Source organism: Miscanthus floridulus, chromosome 12 (genome assembly GCF_019320115.1).
Source record: "Miscanthus floridulus cultivar M001 chromosome 12, ASM1932011v1, whole genome shotgun sequence".
Classification (NCBI taxonomy): domain Eukaryota; kingdom Viridiplantae; phylum Streptophyta; class Magnoliopsida; order Poales; family Poaceae; genus Miscanthus; species Miscanthus floridulus.
In genome coordinates, this window is record NC_089591.1 from 43,457,984 (window position 1) to 43,476,708 (window position 18,725).

General features: G+C 46.9%; 1 protein-coding gene and 2 pseudogenes across 1 annotated transcript; 1 reads left to right on the forward strand and 2 right to left on the reverse strand.

The window, feature by feature from the left end:
• The first annotated feature begins 811 nt into the window (after positions 1 to 811).
• LOC136497162 (uncharacterized) lies at positions 812 to 1,451 on the forward strand. The gene is made up of 3 exons (XM_066492954.1): positions 812 to 928; positions 1,126 to 1,224; positions 1,329 to 1,451. Exons 1-3 carry the CDS (start codon positions 812 to 814, stop codon positions 1,449 to 1,451), a joined length of 339 nt encoding a protein of 112 aa, XP_066349051.1.
• Positions 1,452 to 5,862: 4,411 nt separating this feature from the next.
• Positions 5,863 to 14,476, reverse strand: LOC136496948 (cysteine synthase-like; annotated as a pseudogene).
• LOC136496949 (uncharacterized) lies at positions 13,000 to 14,615 on the reverse strand (annotated as a pseudogene).
• Between the last annotated feature and the right edge of the window lie 4,110 nt (positions 14,616 to 18,725).

An 18,725-nucleotide genomic window follows, 5' to 3' on the forward strand; every position in this document is an offset into this window, starting at 1 on the left:
TGGTAAAATGAGCCCACTCATGCATATGGCTTGAAACGAGGTGGCACGAGTTAATTTTTGTTGTTCATCGCGTCTGTTTATGAGGCAGCAGGAGTTAATTTTTTGGGCTGTGGCTTTACTTGCGACTGTTAGTGTAAGTAACTCAGATAAAAAGTAAAGTCTAATAAAAACTATGTTGAAACTCATGGCTGAAAAGAAGTATAAAATTAGGTGCTTAATTAAAGACAACCCAGATGATATAAAGCAACTCTAGTTCTAAAGAACAAGAACAACCAAAAGAGAAGGAAGCAAAAATAGAGCATTCTTAGTGTAAGTAATCAGAGCTCAAGAAGCAACAAGCCAAAGGAGCAGAAATTAAGGATAGTACAGAGAGGAGCTGGAAACTGCTAGTAAAGTAACTGCCACAATAAAATTCTACCCATCTTCCCCCCTTAAACTAAGGAAAAGAAAGATCATACTAAATAAACAAGATTCTTTAAGACGATGGGACTAGCTGGCTCAAGAAATCCATGTGAACCTCCTTAAATTCAGAAAAGTATCAAGCGCTTCCATAAATCCTGAAACAGTTTTAGCATATTTTGGGTCAGCAACTGAAAAACTGACGACCTTAATTAGTGGCAGCCGCAAGCAAATGAAAGGCAGCATGATTTTCTTCTTGAAAATATATACTTAAAGCAAGGCAATGTTTATCAAGAGTAGAGCCACATTGCCTATAAATAGGCCTGATCAGTCCCTGCAGTTTTTGCAAAGCAACAAGTCCTCAACTTCGAAACAATATTAGTCTCTGATCTCCTAGCTAGTACCTCTGGATATGGCTCAGGGGGGTAATAAGGGCAAGAAGCTGGCAGTGTCATTGCGAGAGAAGAAAGATGCTGCAAATGCAGCTCTAGCGGCCTTAAGGAAAGAAGCAGGGGAATATAACTCTATGGTAAGTGTGTGGCAGCACTGCATATGACCCTTGATGCATTACTTCTACATATTTTACATTCCACTTTTCGAAACAAGTGTGTTGTCGCAGTAAGTAGAAATATATGATATAAGTTAGCTCATATATGTATTTATTCCAGCAAGGATTTGGGACAAACTAGGCAGTTAACTTGATAATTATGGTTTCGTTATTGACAGATGAACAGGATGGAAACAATGGCTGGTCCAGAACTGAGGGAGTATGTGTCACAAAATAAACACACACTGGGTAGCAAGATGAAAGCAACAATTAAGAAGGTCAGCATTTAATCCATGATCTATTCTCTGCATCATATTGGCCATTCCAAACTATTGATCACTAGTTCCATATATTGATACATGAACTACTATATATATTGCAGCTTCTACGGAAAGGTAAGCCCAAGAAGAAGAGAACCATGCTGCACCCGATCGTAGGCGCAACACTCAAATTTCATAAAGATGATGACATGCCTGCAGCTGTTGGGTCTACAGGAGATGCATAAGGAGATGGATAGACTGACCATGAATATAGATGATACCTATGGCTATCGTAGTACCCCTTGTCGTCTGAAGCTATGTGTCTTTACTGTTTACCGTGTCTTCGTATGGCACCACTATTATGTTCGTACTTGGTGCAAAATGAGTCATATAATCTCCTATCAAAAGAAACTATTGTCGTCCATTGGTTACCTTTTAAATGCTGTTTGGTTGGCCCCTCTTGTGACATGATCTGATAACACCGTTAATTAATTGCAGCTGCTTCTTGTTTGTTTCACCTCCGATGTAATCAATTGCCAGTGAAATAGCTACCGAGCTTTCAACGAGTTGATTATGATCGATTTGGGAGGTAAGCGATAGCGATCTGTCAGTCCCATCAATCAAAGAGAAAAAAATTGTCAGCTCCCATTTGTCCCATGGTTGCCGAAGGGAAGCAGCCTCCCTCTATCTAGTACTCATCCATGCTTGATCACTCCAAGCTCAGATCGAAGGAAGGAGCCACCCGCAACCCACTACATTGGACTACTACAGAAATAAGTTTTATGCTCATGGACAAAAACGATCTTCAGGGCCGGTTCATAAAACCGTCACTACACCATCGATTGTAAAGATGTACCATTTGTAGCGTCGGGCATCTAACCGTCCTGTAAAAGCATTTCTAAGGGCAGCTTCGTTAAGCAATCTGCTCCTAAAATTACATTTTTCTGAGGTGGTTGGTTTACGGCAACAGTTGCTTTGTGACAACCGTCCTTGTAAATAGTTTTTTAGTGGCGGTTGCTCTATGACAACCGTCCTTAAACCATGTTTCTAGATACGGTTGCCTTAATGAAACCGTCTTTAAAACTACCTTTTCAACAACAGTTGTGGCAAGGCAACCTCAACTGAAAAAAAAATCCAGGGGATGTTGGCTTAAACGAACTGCCCCTAAAAAGCTATTTAAAAGGTCGGTTCTTGTCAACTAAACCGCCACTGAAATCTTGTTTAAATTTTTGAAATATCCCGCCATATTTGGAATCTCGGTTTCCCACCAAATTTCAAACCCTGTTGCAATTCATCAAAAATAACTTCATATATGTATACATTATTCAGGTACTAGTTAATTAATACACACTTGATTTACAAAGTATTTTTGGGATACTTTAGTTCATAAACTATTAATTAACATTGTGCTTCATGTTGACAATGAACATAAGGGCCTTGTTGAAGCAAGAAGAGCCTCGAACTTAGGATTTTTCACATAGTCTGAAGTCTTATTGTCACACGTCTAATGATAGGACCAAGGGATAGGCCCAAGGTACCCTGCTGGGCCTAAAGAGGATCAGGTGTAAACAGTACTCGCAAGGTACTGTAGGCACGCCCACGGTTGTCGCGGGGGAGTCGGTTTAGATTAGATAGGACTCAGAGGAGTCCAAATCTTTAAGGGCATTCCTCGTTAGATTACTTAAGATGTAAGTCTACTCAAGACTATAAATACAGAGGTATTGTAATCCTCTGGAATCAAGAAAGAACGGCCTAAGGGCTTCCCTACCCCTCTCCCTTCTCTCTCTCTAGCGTCTCCCTCTACTCTCTCTCTGCGCCATCTCCTTCTCCTCTCTCCCCAAACCCTAGCCGCCACCTCTCCTCCACCATAGCCACCGCCCCTAACCCTAGCGTTGCACCCCTAGGGCCCTCTCCCAACAGGGCTCTTACACTTATCATAGAAGTAGTCATTCTCGTAGAGGACCTCTCGCATGAGGAACGTGCAGAAACCATTGGTCCCACAGAGTAAGAGAGGCCCGGGAAAGCTTCTTTTCAACTCGTCCTGCATGGAGCTCCGTGATTCACGGAACTTCTTTAGTGGAGCTATTTTTGGTTTGGGTTCGGTTGTAGCTAGGGGAAAAGTTACACCAAATGGGGTCTTGATATGGTTTATCGATGTGGATAGCTTGCATGGATTTTAGGTAATAAAAAAAATAGTTTAAACCTCCTTCTAAGAAGAAGCATCGGCCCACTCTTATTATAGCCACACACCTATCATTTAAACCTATTACAGGTTTATAAGTAAAGACCAAGATGGTAAAGGAAAGATTATCCATTGCACACAAAGAACTGCATAGCCCTCGATTTTAGTGGGCCGGGTTTGCTCTTATGAAAGGTTTGTATTAATACAAAACGAAACCTGCCATAATTTTGATCACTCATTATCATCCATCCATGTTCAATAATAAAAGTTACTGTAATTGTGGTATTTTAAAGGAAAAAAATTCAAAATTACTTCCTGCAAGTTTAGGCAATGTTCAGAAACCCCCTAATCTATCGTTTGGTTCGATTTAGTCCCCTCGGCATTTCAATTGGTCTAATTTACCCGCTAACAAGATTTATCTTTTTTGTTTCTTCATACAAGTTGAATTTTGATCTAAATAATTGTGAGGTGATAAAGGACATCATGTTTTACATTAAAAATACATTATTCATTATTCATTATTACTTTTTGTACAATTTTGTATTTCTTGTGTTTTTTTATTTAATGTCATAATGTTTCGAAAACTAATTTAAATTTATGATGTATTTTCTAATATAAATGATAATGTTCATTATCAACTGACAAAATTTGAAATTAAAATTTAACTTGTATGTGGCAAAACAAAATAATCTTATTAATGGGTAAATCGGACCAACTTAGATAATTGGAGGGAGTAAAATGAATCAAACGTTTGTTTATAGGGTTATCAATAATGTTGTGGGTAGGGGGTCCGTCCGAGCGTATCCGTCCGGACGCCTAGTTCCTGCGTAGCGATTGGGCCAAAACAGACAACGGGCCTATGGCCTCCCTAACTCATCTGCCTACTGCGAACATCCCCCACTCCCGACCACAGCGGCAGCTTTCACCGCACTATCCGCTCGCAGTGGCCGTGTCCGCCGTGCCATCCGCCTGCCCCACTCGCGACGCGCCATCCACCAGCCCCACTCTGTTGTGACCATCCCCGTCATGCCCCATCCCGTGCCGCGCCCCGCCCTAATCTCATGCCACGCCGCGGCTCCATCCCGCACTACGTGGGGCATCCCCTGCCGCGCCCCCGTCCACCTCAGCTGTTGTAGCTATGGCATGCACCGCACCATCAGGAGGAGGTCGCCAGCCGTTGCTCTTGACGTCCCTTACAAGCTACCGTAGTTCCACACTAGGTAGGTCATTACTGCCGGCGCTATTCTGCGTTTTAAGTGTTTTGAGCGTTTCAGACATTGTGTTTTAACTTTTAAGGGGGTGTTTGGTTCGCCCTACTAAAATTTAGTCCTTGTTACATTGGATGTTTGGACACTAATTTGGAGTATTAAACATTGATTAATTATAAAACTAATTGTACATATTAAGACTAATTTACGAGACGAATCTATTAAGCCTAATTAGGCTCATGTTTAGTCTTTCTAATTAGTATCAAATACCCGATGTGACATCTACTAAACTTTAGTCCCTGGATAAGTGTTTCATCTGGATGTTGTAAAAGTAAATTTGCGATGTTGCATGTCTTGCGATGACAATATATGCATATTGCAAGTCTATGTTTCAAGTGTTTCAGGTGTTTCAAATATTTATCTGGATGTTGCATATGTTTGCTATGGCTCTATACGCATGTTTCAAGCGTGTTTCAAGTGTTTCAGATGTTTCAGACTTAAGTTGCAAGTGTTTCATCTGGATGCTGCAAAAGTAGATCTCGATGTTGCATATGTTGCTATGGGTATACACGCATGTTTCAAGCGTATATTTCAAGTGTTTCATCTGTTTCGGATGATATGTTGCAAGTGTTTCATATAAATATTTCAAAAGTAGATATGGGAGAGCACATATTTCAATGACGTCGGTGGATGGCGGACAACTGCCTGCTCGTGCTGGAGGCGCCGTCGTGAGTCACCGTGCGGGCACCTGTGGCCAGCAGACGCCTCCGCGGCGCACATCCGTAAGCAGGGTAGGTGATGGGGCCCACGTGGGGCCTAGCAATGGCAGTGGGCACGGGATAGGCTGCTGGGGCGCTGGATGGGCGCGGGGCGCGGTGTGACGTCCGGACACGGGGATGCGGACTCGGGTGGTGAGATACGGTGTGAGGTAGCGCGCGGGCGCTGCGTTCGGGCGCTAGCCCTTCCGTAAGGTTGTTTAGACATTGACCAAACTTGAGGGAGAGTAATATGAACTTTTTCCTTTTTTTTTAATACGTACGTGATCTCTGCGTCTTCTGATATAGATATAGAGATGAAAATTATTAATTTATTTTCTGACAATAGGGAGGGAAAAAAAAGCTGATGACAGAGGCATTTGAGAGGCAGCGCCAAAGAAAACACGATGTCTTCTTGGTCTGCTGGAGCGAGTGCAGGCCTTCTCGAAAAGCAGGGGAGTGCATGGCCTGGCCGGTCTTGTGGCGTCGCTCAGTGCTCATGGTCATGGGCTCATGGCTCGAAGGCCATGCTTTCAGCCTCGTCCTTGAGGGACTCGTACATGAACGACGACAGGTATCGCTCGCCGAAGCTCGCGAAGATAGCCTGCTGCCACAGACGAAGAACAAGCGAAATGAGACAGCCATTTCGTCACACACTCATACCACACGTCCGCAAGATGACGGGTTTCTGATGACGCAGGCAGAGGCAGCTTACGACGATGAGCTTGCCCCTGTTCTCGGCCCTCCTGGCGACTCTGATGGCGGCGACCGCGGTCGCACCCGACGATATCCGGACCTGAAAGTGAAAGGCAAGACCGGGGTCGTCATTAGTTCGCCAGCAGATGCAGAGCTGGAATTGGAACAGCAGGGATCGGTGAGGTCGCTCGCTCGCCTCACCAGTAGCCCTTCTTCCAACGCGATCTGCTTCGCCATGCCGGCGGCTTCCTCGCTGGAGACCTGGAAGACCTCGTCGAGGAGGCTGACGTCGAGACGGTGGAACCGGTGGTGACCACCGAGTTCTCGATCTTGGAGCTGGCTTACAGCCTGCCTAGCTCGTTACCACGAGCCTACGCTCCCACAGGTCCCAGGTCCACTGAAGCTGACAACATATAAGGCCTTTAGGCCTTCTCTACCTAAAAGACTAGCCTTATAGGTGAGGGTTCTCCCGCCTTATATGTTGTGCTCCCCCACCATATCGTGAATTCGGTGGTCACCACCGATTCCAACAATTAGTATCGGAGCCGGTACCCATGGTCAGAAAAGCTAAACCCGATAAAAAAATCTCGAGCGTCACATATGGCGGGGGCACCCCGATGTGTGACTAAGGGGGAGATTGTTGGGGTTTAGTTCCACATCGTGTAGCGATGGTGGAGGAGCACAACATATAAGGCGGGAGAACCCTCACCTATCAGGCTAGTCTTTTGGGTTGAGTAAGGCCCAAAGACCTTATATGTTGTCAGCTTCAGTGGACCTGTGACCTGTGGGAGCGCAGACTCGTGATAACGAGCCGGGCCGGCTGTAAGCCAGCTCCAAGATCGTGAACTCGGTGGTCAACACCGGTTCCAAGAATTGGTATCGGATCCGGTACCCATGGTAAAAAAAATGTAAACCCAATAAAAAATCTCGAGCGTCACATATGGCGGGGGCACCCCGATGTGTGACTAAGGGGGATGTTGTTGGGGTTTAGTCCCACATCGTGTAGCGATGGTGGGGGAGCACAACATATAAGACGGGAGAACCCTCACCTATCAGACTAGTCTTTTGGGTTGAGAAGGCCCAAAGGCTTTATATGTTGTCAGCTTCGATGGACCTATGACCTGTGGGAGCGCAGGCTCGTGGTAACGAGCCGGGCCGGCAGTAAGCCAGCTCCAAGATCGTGAACTCGGTGGTCACCACCGGTTCCAACAATTGGTATCAGAGTCGGTACCCATGGTCAGAAAAGCTAAACCCGATAAAAAAATCTCGAGCGTCACATATGGCGGGGGCACCCCGATGTGTGACTAAGGGGGAGATTGTTGGGGTTTAGTCCCACATCGTGTAGCGATGGTGGGGGAGCACAACATATAAGGCGGGAGAACCCTCACCTATCAGACTAGTCTTTTGGGTTAAGTAAGGCCCAAAGGCCTTATATGTTGTCAGCTTCAGTGGACCTGGGACCTGTGGGAGCGCAGGCTCGTGGTAACGAGCTGAGCAGGCTGTAAGCCAGCTCCAAGATCGAGAACTCGGTGGTCACCACCGGTTTGGATCTTGGAGCTGGCTTACAGCCTGCCCAGCTCGTTACCACGAGTCTGCGCTCCCACAGGTTCCAGGTCCATTGAAGCTAACAACATATAAGGCCTTTGGACCTTCTCAACCCAAAAGACTAGTCTAAAAGGTGGGAGCATCTTTCACCTTATATGTTGTGTTCCTCCACCATCGCTACATGATGTGGGACTAAACCCCAATAATCTCCCCCTTAGTCACACATCGGGGTGTCCCCGCCATATGTGACGCTCGAGATTTTTTTATTGGGTTTAGCTTTTCTGACCATGAGTACCGGCTTCGATACCAATTGTTGGAACCGGTGGTGACCACCGAGTTCACGATCTTGGAGCTGGCTTACAGCCGGCCCGGCTCGTTACTACGAGCCAGGCTCCCACAGGTCCCAGGTCTACCGAAGCTGACAACATATAAGGCCTTTGGACCTTCTCAACCCAAAAGACTAGTCTAATAGGTGGGGGGCTTCTTCCGCCTTATATGTTGTGCTCCCCCACCATCGCTACACGATGTGGGACTAAACCCCAACAATCTCCCCCTTAGTCACACATCGGAGTGCCCCCGCCATATATGTGACGCTCGAGATTTTTTATCGGGTTTAGCTTTTTTAACCATGGGTACCGGCTCCGATACCAATTGTTGGAACCGGTGGTGACCACCGAGTTCACGATCTTGGAGCTGGCTTACAGCCGGCCCGGCTCGTTACTACGAGCCTGCGCTCCCACAGGTCCCAGGTCCACTGAAGCTGACAACATATAAGGCATTGGACTTACTCAACCCAAAAGGCTAGTCTAATAGGTGGGGGCTTCTTCCGCCTTATATGTTGTGCTCCCCCACCATCGCTACACGATGTGGAACTAAACCCCAACAGAGCACGCCGGGAACGAAGCCGGCGACGAGGTCCTGAATCTTGTGCGGACCTGAGCTCGGACAGACAGACCGACGGCGTGTCAGTGACGGAGACGATGGAGACGAGCGTGACAGAGCATGGCTGCTAATCAGATCACTGCAGGTGCGGGGTGCAGGCGCGGCGTCTCACCAGGTTTCCCTCCGGACAGCACGGCGCTGTCCGACGGCTCGACGCCGTAAATCTTGATGGCAGGGTTCCTCTCCTTGAGGTACCTCCCGGCGCCGGTGACGGTGCCGCCGGTCCCGATGCCGGCGACGAGGACGTCGACCTTGCCCGCGGTGGCTGTCCAGATCTCGGGCCCCGTCGTCTCGTAGTGAGCCCTGGGGTTGGCCGGGTTGGCGAACTGCTAGAGCACGTGCGCGCCCGGCGTCCGCGCCGCCACCTCCTGCGCCTTGCGCACCACGCCGTCCGTGGTCAGCATCGGGTCCGTCAGCACCACCTCCGCGCCGAACGCCCTCAGCACGCCGCGCCGCTCCGTGTTCACCGACGCCGGCATCGCCACGATCAGCATGTACCCCTTGGCCGCCGCTATGAACGCCAGCCCGATGCCCGTGTTGCCGCCCGTCGGCTCGATCAGGACGCTCTGCACCCAGGCCGACCCATGAACTCATTCATTGGTACCAGCAGCAAGCCAGATTGCAACGAGCTTGGAATTGCCACGCATGGCGATCTCCCTCACCTTTCCAGGGGGTGATCGGGCCCTTCTCCTCCGCATCAGCGATCATGCTGTAACCAATCCTGAAGGTGCACAGACAGTATAGTAAGACTGCAACATTGCATCAGGAACAAGAACAAATGAGGCGCTTGATTGCATGCAGGAACAAACAAGAAAGCAAGCACCTGTCCTTGACGCTGGAGCAGGGCTCCATGACTCAAGCTTGGCAGCGACACGCGCCTCGCAGCCAGCCACCACCTTGTTCAGGTACACCAACGGGGTCTTGCCAATCAACTGATGAACAAATTTGCGGCGAAAAAGTTTACTTAACTAGTAATTCAGATGGACAGATACGAGTTAATAATGCCTGCAAACTACTACAAATTTGTTTACGCACGCACTTGGGTGACATCTTTGGCAATCTTTGGGATCTGGTCTTTTGCGGTCTTTGAACCCTGATCCTGGACGGTCTCAGTCTCATCAGAGCTTGGAATTGGACCCCATCCACCCATGGTGATCTGCTGATAGATGATGTTGCACGAAGCACTTGGGAATTGAAGCAAATGGTACGCGCAACATGCAGCGCTTTTATATATAGCGTGCGTCCAAGCATATATTTGGTATATGTGGTTGGTGGATGCTGCAAAGAAATCGCACAAACGTCTTTTGCGTTCGTTCTTGGTGCTCCGTGATCTTTTATGTACAGCAACTTTTTGGCTTCGGTGAAGTTGTCCTAGGATGATGCTGTCGATCTTGCCGATAGCTACAACAAAAATTAAGGTTGCTGGTGCTTACAAGGTTATAGCAATGATAGAAGCCTTGAAAACTGACAGTACAGCAGGTAAACTTTGTTGCATGTTCTCATGAGACAAACGACAGACTTACGTCATTGTGTATGTGTACTTGACACGTACATACGTATCGTGGACGACCTGGATGACATATCTTGTTTCATCGCGACGCGACAAAAGTTAGTTTAATTGTTTTCTTCGTTACGTTTGTCCTGGTTTATATTTTTATGTTTGGCGTATTACTATAACCCTTAGTCACATCTCTCAAACCGTTAAATCAACTCATCATTTGATCGAACAATATCATCCATCCGCTTCGGCTCATGTTGTTCTCGAGAGAAAAACATGGTGGGGTACACAAATATTCTGCAATATGAAGAAGGGAGATGCTAGCGCCTGGACATCCGGTCCGAAGATACGTTCATACATAGCTTCCACCAAACCTGTAAAGTTTTTTTATTCCTCCCGTAACTCTCATCCAACCTATAAAAGTTATGTGATTCCACCCGTAACAGAGGGGACATCTCATGTATGCACACCCGCGCCCTGCTGCACGCACATGCGGGGATCACCCGTGCCCCAGCCGCCATCTCCCTTTGCTTCCCATCCCTCCGCTCCCCACACGCATGCACGACGTCAGGTGGGTCCCATTGCAACATGTGCAACACCAGATCTATTTTTGTAACATCGCCCCGTTCGGCTTACCTTATAATCTGCACTATTCAGCTTGTTTTTTTTCAGCCGGAAACAGTGTTTTTCTCTCACAACAAATTCAACCAGAACAGTGTTTTTCAACCAACTCAGCCAAGTTTCAATAAGCCGAACGTGGCCATCTAGATGAAATACATGCAACGTACGTTCGAAACAACTAAAACACTTGCGATATACGTTTGAAATACCAGAAAAAACACGTATGTAGCCATTGCAAAATATATGCAACATCTAGATGAAACACTTGAAATGTACATTTGAAGCAACTGAAAACACTTAAAAACATACGCTTGCAACCATACATATATGCAACATCCAGATCTACTTTTGCAACATCCAAATAAAACACTTGCAATATACGTCTGAAACAGTTGGAACGTACACTTGAAACATACATGTACAGTCATTGCAACATGTGCAACATCTCGATCTATTTTTGTAACACCGATATAAAACACTTGCAACATACCTCTAAAATATCTAAAACACTTGAAACATATGTTTGCAACACGCGCTTTCAACGTAATATCTCCTTGATGTTTGAGAACGGAGGTTCGTCGGCGTGTGGACTTCACCGGTGTAGAGCTTGCCAGCGGCGCGGAGCTCACCGCTCCGGTAGAGAAGGACGTAGCAAGTTCGGTGGAAGAAGGCCGCGGTGGGTCCACGCGCTCTAGAAGACCATGACGGACGAGAGGCACGTTGGAGAGGGAACAAGACGGGCTGTTGCACTCTGGCGCGATGGAGATGCCAGTTGGTAGAGCGGTGGAGAGAGGCGCGGTGGAGCGTGCGGTTGCCAAGGCGGCGCTGTGTGAGGTGAGGTTTTTTAAACGGTTGGGGGCGAGTGCGAGTGGATGAGCATATAAGAATTACAGTCGGGGGCGGTCCTTGGGCTGGCGCAGGCGGCCCACCATCGGGAACGTCTAGTGTGGATGGACGCAATACGAACAGAATTACCATATGAAGAAACTATCATAAATTTTTTTGTGGTTACTTTGGTTGTGGGACACTCGAAAAATATGGAATTGGCCGCAGCACACCGCATATTGGCCGAGTACCATTATAAAATTGGGTTTGTTTGTTGTAACACACTGCTCCATTAAAATATGAATTTCCACTGATTTTGGAGAGATAAGATAAGGGAAATCACACTTTTGCCCTCGTCGACTTCCTCTTCCACCCCTCTCATCGGCAGCACTCCCCTAAAAGCATGAGGGGCAGCCATTCCCATGGTGGCCCTCCACCGAGCGACGACGATGCTTCTCCCCGTGGCGGTACTCTTCTTGTGAGTTGTGACGGCACGCCTCCCTACTGCAGCCCTCCCTAGGTGACGGCGGCGACATCTCCCTCTGGCTCCCCATGCCGAGCCAATGTTGCGCGCCCAAACGAGCCAAGGCCCTATTGCGAGCCTGGGGGGCTGCCGGGCCGCTAGGCCATGCCCCCACCGGAGGTGCCGCCGGGCTGCAACCTTGCCAGAGCAACTCCCACCCCTGCGCCACTTGAGGAAGAGGAAGAAGATGAGGGCAAAAGTATCATTTCCCTTGCTTTTCCTTTCCAAAATCAGTGGAAATTCATATTTTAACGAACCCGGTTTCCATCCCACAGCCAAATTCGTGTTTTTAATTAGTTTGAGTACCTTGAGATCGAAACTCTACTATGATGCAAATGAATTGTAACAAATTCTTCATTTTTTTCTTTATTTGTTAATTAAAAATATTTATTTTGAAATCCTGCAATAACAGTTAGTAAGGAAAAAAACGAAGGAAAAAACAACCACCACTCATGAAAGGTGATCCTACAATTATTCTTCTGTGAATTGTTCGGGAAATCAATCACTATGAAAAAGTTCTTCATTTAAACTCCTTTTCATTTTCGTGCTTCTAATACTTCCGTATAACTTGGATGCTCTTGGAGTGACGAACTCCAATTCACTAATTGCTGATATAGTAGAAGATTTCACTCTTAGAGCAGATCAATGTAGATAAGGCACGTCATGCCAAATGACCAACTGACAACTACATAGATGTGAAATCTCAGTTTTTCCCCTGCAAAAAAATGTTTCTGTTGTGCTATTCATATTCATGCTGGGAAAATCTTAGCAATGCATGTATGGACACAATTGAAAATAGTGCAAAAGGCAATTCAGTAATCGGTACAGTAATGTTGGAGGTCACTCGATTCTTCTACTGCAAGTAATGTCGAGATTTTAAAACTTGTAGAGCACATTATCGCACATTTGCCCAGGCATGTGGGTTTTCTATATATGAACCAGAATCATGTGTGTTTGCCAACGAGTTGAGTTCAGCAACATTTGTTACACTTGTCAGCACCTCACTCTTGCTACCACTTCTATTCTTTCAATATTGACCGGCCGGGTTTCAGAACATCAATGCAGGACCTGCTTAACACTAGGTGGATTTTTTTTATTCACATCACACTCACAGGCGAGGTTGATCCGTGCCACTACTCGATTGCTGCAAAAAGAATCAGTTCCTTCAATCCTGCTGTGAAGATGAAACGAAGTGAAGGAGATGCTACAGAACTGAGCTCACTGATACGCATGTATAAGGCATGAACTCAGGAATTAGCAAGCATGGCGTCCCTGGTTACAGATGAGGTGATGATGATCAAGGAATCTCAGAGCAGAGGAGGCTACAGAGAGAGGGAAAGCACTTGTGATTACATTACAGAACATCACCTCCCACGCCTACAGAGACAGAGCTAGCCCCAAAAAGACAGCATCATGAGAAGAGGGACGGCGAGCTGCACCGCCCTAACCTGAAGTTGCAGGGTGCCCATCCCCACGCCGTCCTGCAAATGCAAATTAAAAGCGTCATCGTCACCAATGCATTGGTGGAAAAGAAGTCAGAGGCCAAGGTGCAGGAAAGCGAAAAAGCTCGGTAACGGTAGATGCAAAGCAGCAGCAATGGGAAAGCAAAGCTTGCAAAGACGGGAGGAAAAGCTCGACGAAAGGTACAAACTAAAGTAAACAGAGGCCATACCGTAATGCCTCCCAAATTACTGCCCCTAAGAAAACACTAGTGTTTGAGAAAGAAGACGACGATGCCATTATAGAGAGGAAAGAAGCGGTGAACAGTTGGTTACCCGGAGTTGCTGTCCTGGTGTGGGCATGGGCAGGACGGTGGCGGAGTCCATGACACCGGCCGGGAGCGGCACGGCGGGGCTGCTGCTGATGAAGTCGGCGCTGGTGGCCCCGCCCGGAGCCTGCGCGCTCGCGCTGTGGTGGGAAGACGAGGGCGCGCCCGTGCTCCGCCGCTCGGACGGCAGCCTCGGCGTGCCGTCTTCGTCGTCGCCGCCGCTGCCGTCCCAGCCGGACACCGGCACCGGCGCGGGAGCGGGGCCGAGCGGCGCGGGACGCGGCGAGTAGTCCGGGACGACGACGGTCATGGGCACCTTTTCCTCGCGTCCGCCGCCGCGCTGCTGATCGAATGCGACGGGTAAGGCGATTAGAAGATAGTACCGGAAGCTGACGACGCAAACTAGCACCCAACCGGAGAATGCCGTGCCCGTGGGGCAATGAAGCGCTGGTGCACACGCCGACGGAAGCTGGCGGAAACTTTACCTGGGGAACGTGCGCGCTGGTGCGCACGCCGAAGAAGAAGGCGCGCGACGGCTGCGGCTGCGCGAGGAGGCAGCAGAGCGCCAGCGCCAGGAGGAGCAAGCGCGGCGCCGGCGCCGGCGCCTTGCCGAGACGCGGCCATCCTCCCATTGCTCCGCCTCCGCCCGTGGCTGGGCTGCGCGTGCAACCGGCCCTCTCGGCTGCCGCTGCCACCAGCGATGCCATGCCGCGCAGCGCAGGAGTCCGCACTAGGCAGGGCGTGCTCTGAGTCTGACGCTATTTGGGGAGTGTGGCCGTTGATGCCAGCTTCAGGTGGGGCGCGCAGTGGCAGTGCCCGGTCGCTGCAGCTCGGTGCACTGTTTGCAGCGTGAAAAGCGAAGGAAAGGAGCAAAGACCAGTGGCGAGTACTAGTAGTGCTGTGCAAACGTGTAAGGGCACTCACAGCGTGGAAACTATGATAGTCTCTGTAAATATTAATTATATTGTATTGTAGGTAATTCGCTGATGTGACAATTGATTCAACGAGGAGAGGGAGAAAAATCCAAAAAAAAAGATCTAATTAAGAAACTAGGTCTTCACCGTTAACGATGCATAAGAAACTATTTGTAGCCTATTGGGAGAGCAAACATAGTTTCTATAACTGCTTATGTCCTGTGTTGTAGAAGATCTTGCACTGAGAAGAATAGTTTCATAGCACACGATGTCTTTTGCTGTAGAAACTGTTAATAGTTTCTTGCGTTAAGAGTGTCCTAAGGCTGTGACTAAGCGGGCACCTTTTGCCAACTTTCTCGGGCCAGGCGCAACGGCGAAGAAATACCATCCAACGAGCCGGATTAAACTAGCAAGTAGGAAAACTCTATTAGCAGCTGATTGCTCGCACTAAGGGCTTGTTTGGTTTGTACCATGACCAGATTTGCCTCGCCTGGTACGTTCCTTAGTGTTGCCTGGGATACGTTTGGTTGGTATCCTCGAAATGTTCATGGACCAGGCAAGCGCAGCCTCAGCCAGGCCATAAAAAACGAGCGCCTGGCTACAGCACGCTGGTTGCCCGGGAGATGATTAGTACTAGTTGGTTGGAATGAGTGTACATTTTGTTTTGTTTTTCTCTTTTCATTTATTTCCTTGCTCATTTCTCGGTTTTAGAACATACGTGGGAGTTGATTACTGATTAGTACTAGTTGCCTGGCTGCCCAAACATCCTTGTATCCATTCCTTAATAATCAGGTGTATGCATTGTTAGTAAATAATCTATTAAAATTATTTATTTATTATTATTATTATTTAAAAAATGCATTGATTTATGTTATTTTGTTGTTTATATTATAATGGTGTACTATATTATTTAAACAATATTAAAGTTACAATAGATATGAATACATTCTATCTCTTTATTAATATTCTCAGGCATAGACTTTCAACCAAACAACTATCTTCTAATTTATCTGGTCAGACATATTTCATCGATTTTCTAAATAACTCTCAGACAATATTTTTTATCAAGCAACCTTAGCAGGTTTTCAACCAATCAGGCCCTAATTGCCGTGTACATTGGGAGCTGGCACTTGTCGGTAATCTTTGCAACTTCTGTTCGTTTGCTCATATCTGGCTTATAAGCCATGGCTTATCAGCCAATGAACAATATTTTTTTCTCACACTAAATCGATCAACAGTACTTTAAATCATGGCTTATAAGTCAAATTAGCCCGAACAAACAGGTGCGTTCTGGTGAAGGGGAATATGGCTGGTGCGGTGGTGCTGGTGCCTGGTGGTGTCGGATCCGGCCAGGGCGCGGAGGCCGGAGCGAGAGCGTGAGACTTTACGGGACTCGGGGTGCCTTTTGGTGACGATAATTGTTGCATCAATGGGTGGCACGGCCACCGGGGCACGTGCACTCGAGTATGGGTGCCAATTGCCATTTGGGTCAAGGCCAAAAAGCATGGACAGCAACTCAGACTGGGCAATCGGTTTAAATCGATATTTCGGTTCGGTTTGTTCGGTTTCGCAAAATTTCGGTTCTCAAGAATCCAAAACCGATCGGTTGCAGTAAGAATTGAAAACCGACCATTTCGGTTTCGGTTTTGTACATCGGTTTTTCGGTTTAAACCGTACTAACCGAATCCTCACTGGTTGGAGTCACACATGCAGAGACGCTGCCGGAGCCGCTCGATGCCTCGACGCTACCTGCTCGGTGCTGCCTGCAGCCGTTAGCCGCTGCCACCCGCACGCCCGCTCGGGCTCGCCGCTGCCGCCCCTGCGCGCGGCTCCCTGTCCGCGTCGCTCGTAGCCGCCGCTGCCGCTCCTTCCTCGCGGCCACGCGCACGCGCTCCCTGCTCGCTGTCGCTGCGCGCCCTCTGCCGCCCTGCTTGCGTCGCCGCGCGCACCCTGCCGCCCTCCTCGCGTAGTCGCGCGGTCGCGGCCGTGTCGCGCCGCCACCAAAAGGCTGGGAAGGGCTGCCTGCTACGGTTTGGGACTTCGACTGGAGAAGACCAAGTCGGAGTGAGGGAGTCGGCCTGTGGAGGACGGGATTGTTCTCAGCGATGCATGCGCTCAACTGGGCCGTGGGCTGGGCTGGGACCTGGGATACGTGGGAGAGGGTGGCATGTGTGCGATTCGCGTCTTGCGTCTGGACGGCTGTACGGGGTTGACATTTCGGTTTCTCGGTGTTACGGTTCTGTTCGACGTGGGAACCGAAGCCGTAACCGATGACCGAAGTTCTCAAATACAAAAACCGAAACCGAACTGAAGAACCGAAAAACCAACATTTCGGTTCGGTTTCGGTTCGGTTCGGTTCGGTTTTCGGTTTTCGGGTTTAATGTGCCCAGCCTGAACAGCAACAACCTGGCACAGTGGCACGAGCGATGGTCAATCTAAGGAGGGTGTTTGGTTTAACGAACTAAATTTTAGTTCATATCACATTAGACGTTTAGATGCTATTTAGGAGAATCAAATATGAGTTAATTATAAAACTAATTACATAGATGGAGACTAATTTACGAGATAAATTTATTAAGCCTAATTAATCCGTCATTAGCATATATTTATTGTAGCACCACATTGTCAAATCATGGACTAATTAGGCTTGAAAAATCCGTCTCGCAAATTAGTCACAATCTGTGCAATTAGTTTTTTTTTGTCTATATTTAATACTTCATACATACGTCAAACATCCAATGGAACAGGGACTAAAATTTTCTAATAGAAACCCAACAGCCCCTAAATTTCTCAACTTTGCTGCATTGCTCGCGCCTCGCGGGCTCGAGTTCCTGAAAGACCTCCAAGGGACAACCCGGACAAAACGACTGGAAGAGGTGATAGACTTAACAACGTTATTAAAGGTTAAACGTTCATATCTAACACATACGACTAATAAAAATTACTATAATAACTTTTAGTGTCTTTTTTGTTCATTTTTACAACACAATATGCATATTGTACTCTGCATTTTTGGTTCATTGTGATAAACTTATCAAGTACTAGCCTATATCTTGTGTGCAGCCATATTCATAGTTTTTTTGTTCGTTTTGAATGTCATCGCCATGTATCTTCATGAATTTATATTTAGTTTTTTTTTCAAATGTGATTTTAATAGTTCTCATACTTTTTTATCCTTTTGCGAGATATGTATAGACACATACATTCATATACATGATTGTAAATCTATCCCTATGATCACCTCTGAAGAACTAAGTTAAACCGGCGGTGGCAAGGCAAGGATTTAAATATAGATCGACGGGTTCTACAACAATAGATCTAACCAACTTAGCTAAGCTCAGTTCGTCAAACTTTTTACCCTTATAAGTTAAGTTTTCACTTTTTTTTTTTGATGTTGTTGTACGCAACAACCCCACTCCAAAAAGGAGACAAATGTGCAGTGGCAGACCCAACGAAAAATTAGTAGGACGGACCGCCACATATATACACCTTATCAGTATTCCGGTCTAGACACATAGGTATACCATATTTATATCGGTTCGTCGCATAACAATTATATTCTAATCGGTAATTTGGTAAACAAATGGTATAGGCAAAGATTCAAGTTGATTACCTCTAAAATGAAAAGCACATAAGAATAATTTTTGCTCCATAGTCTACATAATTTATCATACATCAAATTATTAAAAAAAACATAGACAACCTGCAACCAAAATAAATTTAGTAAGTGATAACTGAGAGAATATTTAACAAGAATGTCAAACATAATAGGAAAACATACCAATCCTAGTGGATGTCGCTATGAGTCCCCTGGCTCTTCTTGTTCTTCAAATTCAGCAATATTAGTGCTTTTCATGAGTGCTTGCCCCGAGTTACTACCGCTTGGCCGAATTTCTACTAGTAGAGAAGCTTTTCAAATCTAAATAACCGTTAAGTTGAATTCACTAACCAATGAACAATCTCTATCTATTTAATTGACTAACAAAGTAATCAAACCACAAATTTACAATGAATTAATGACAATAAATTTTTTTCTTATAAC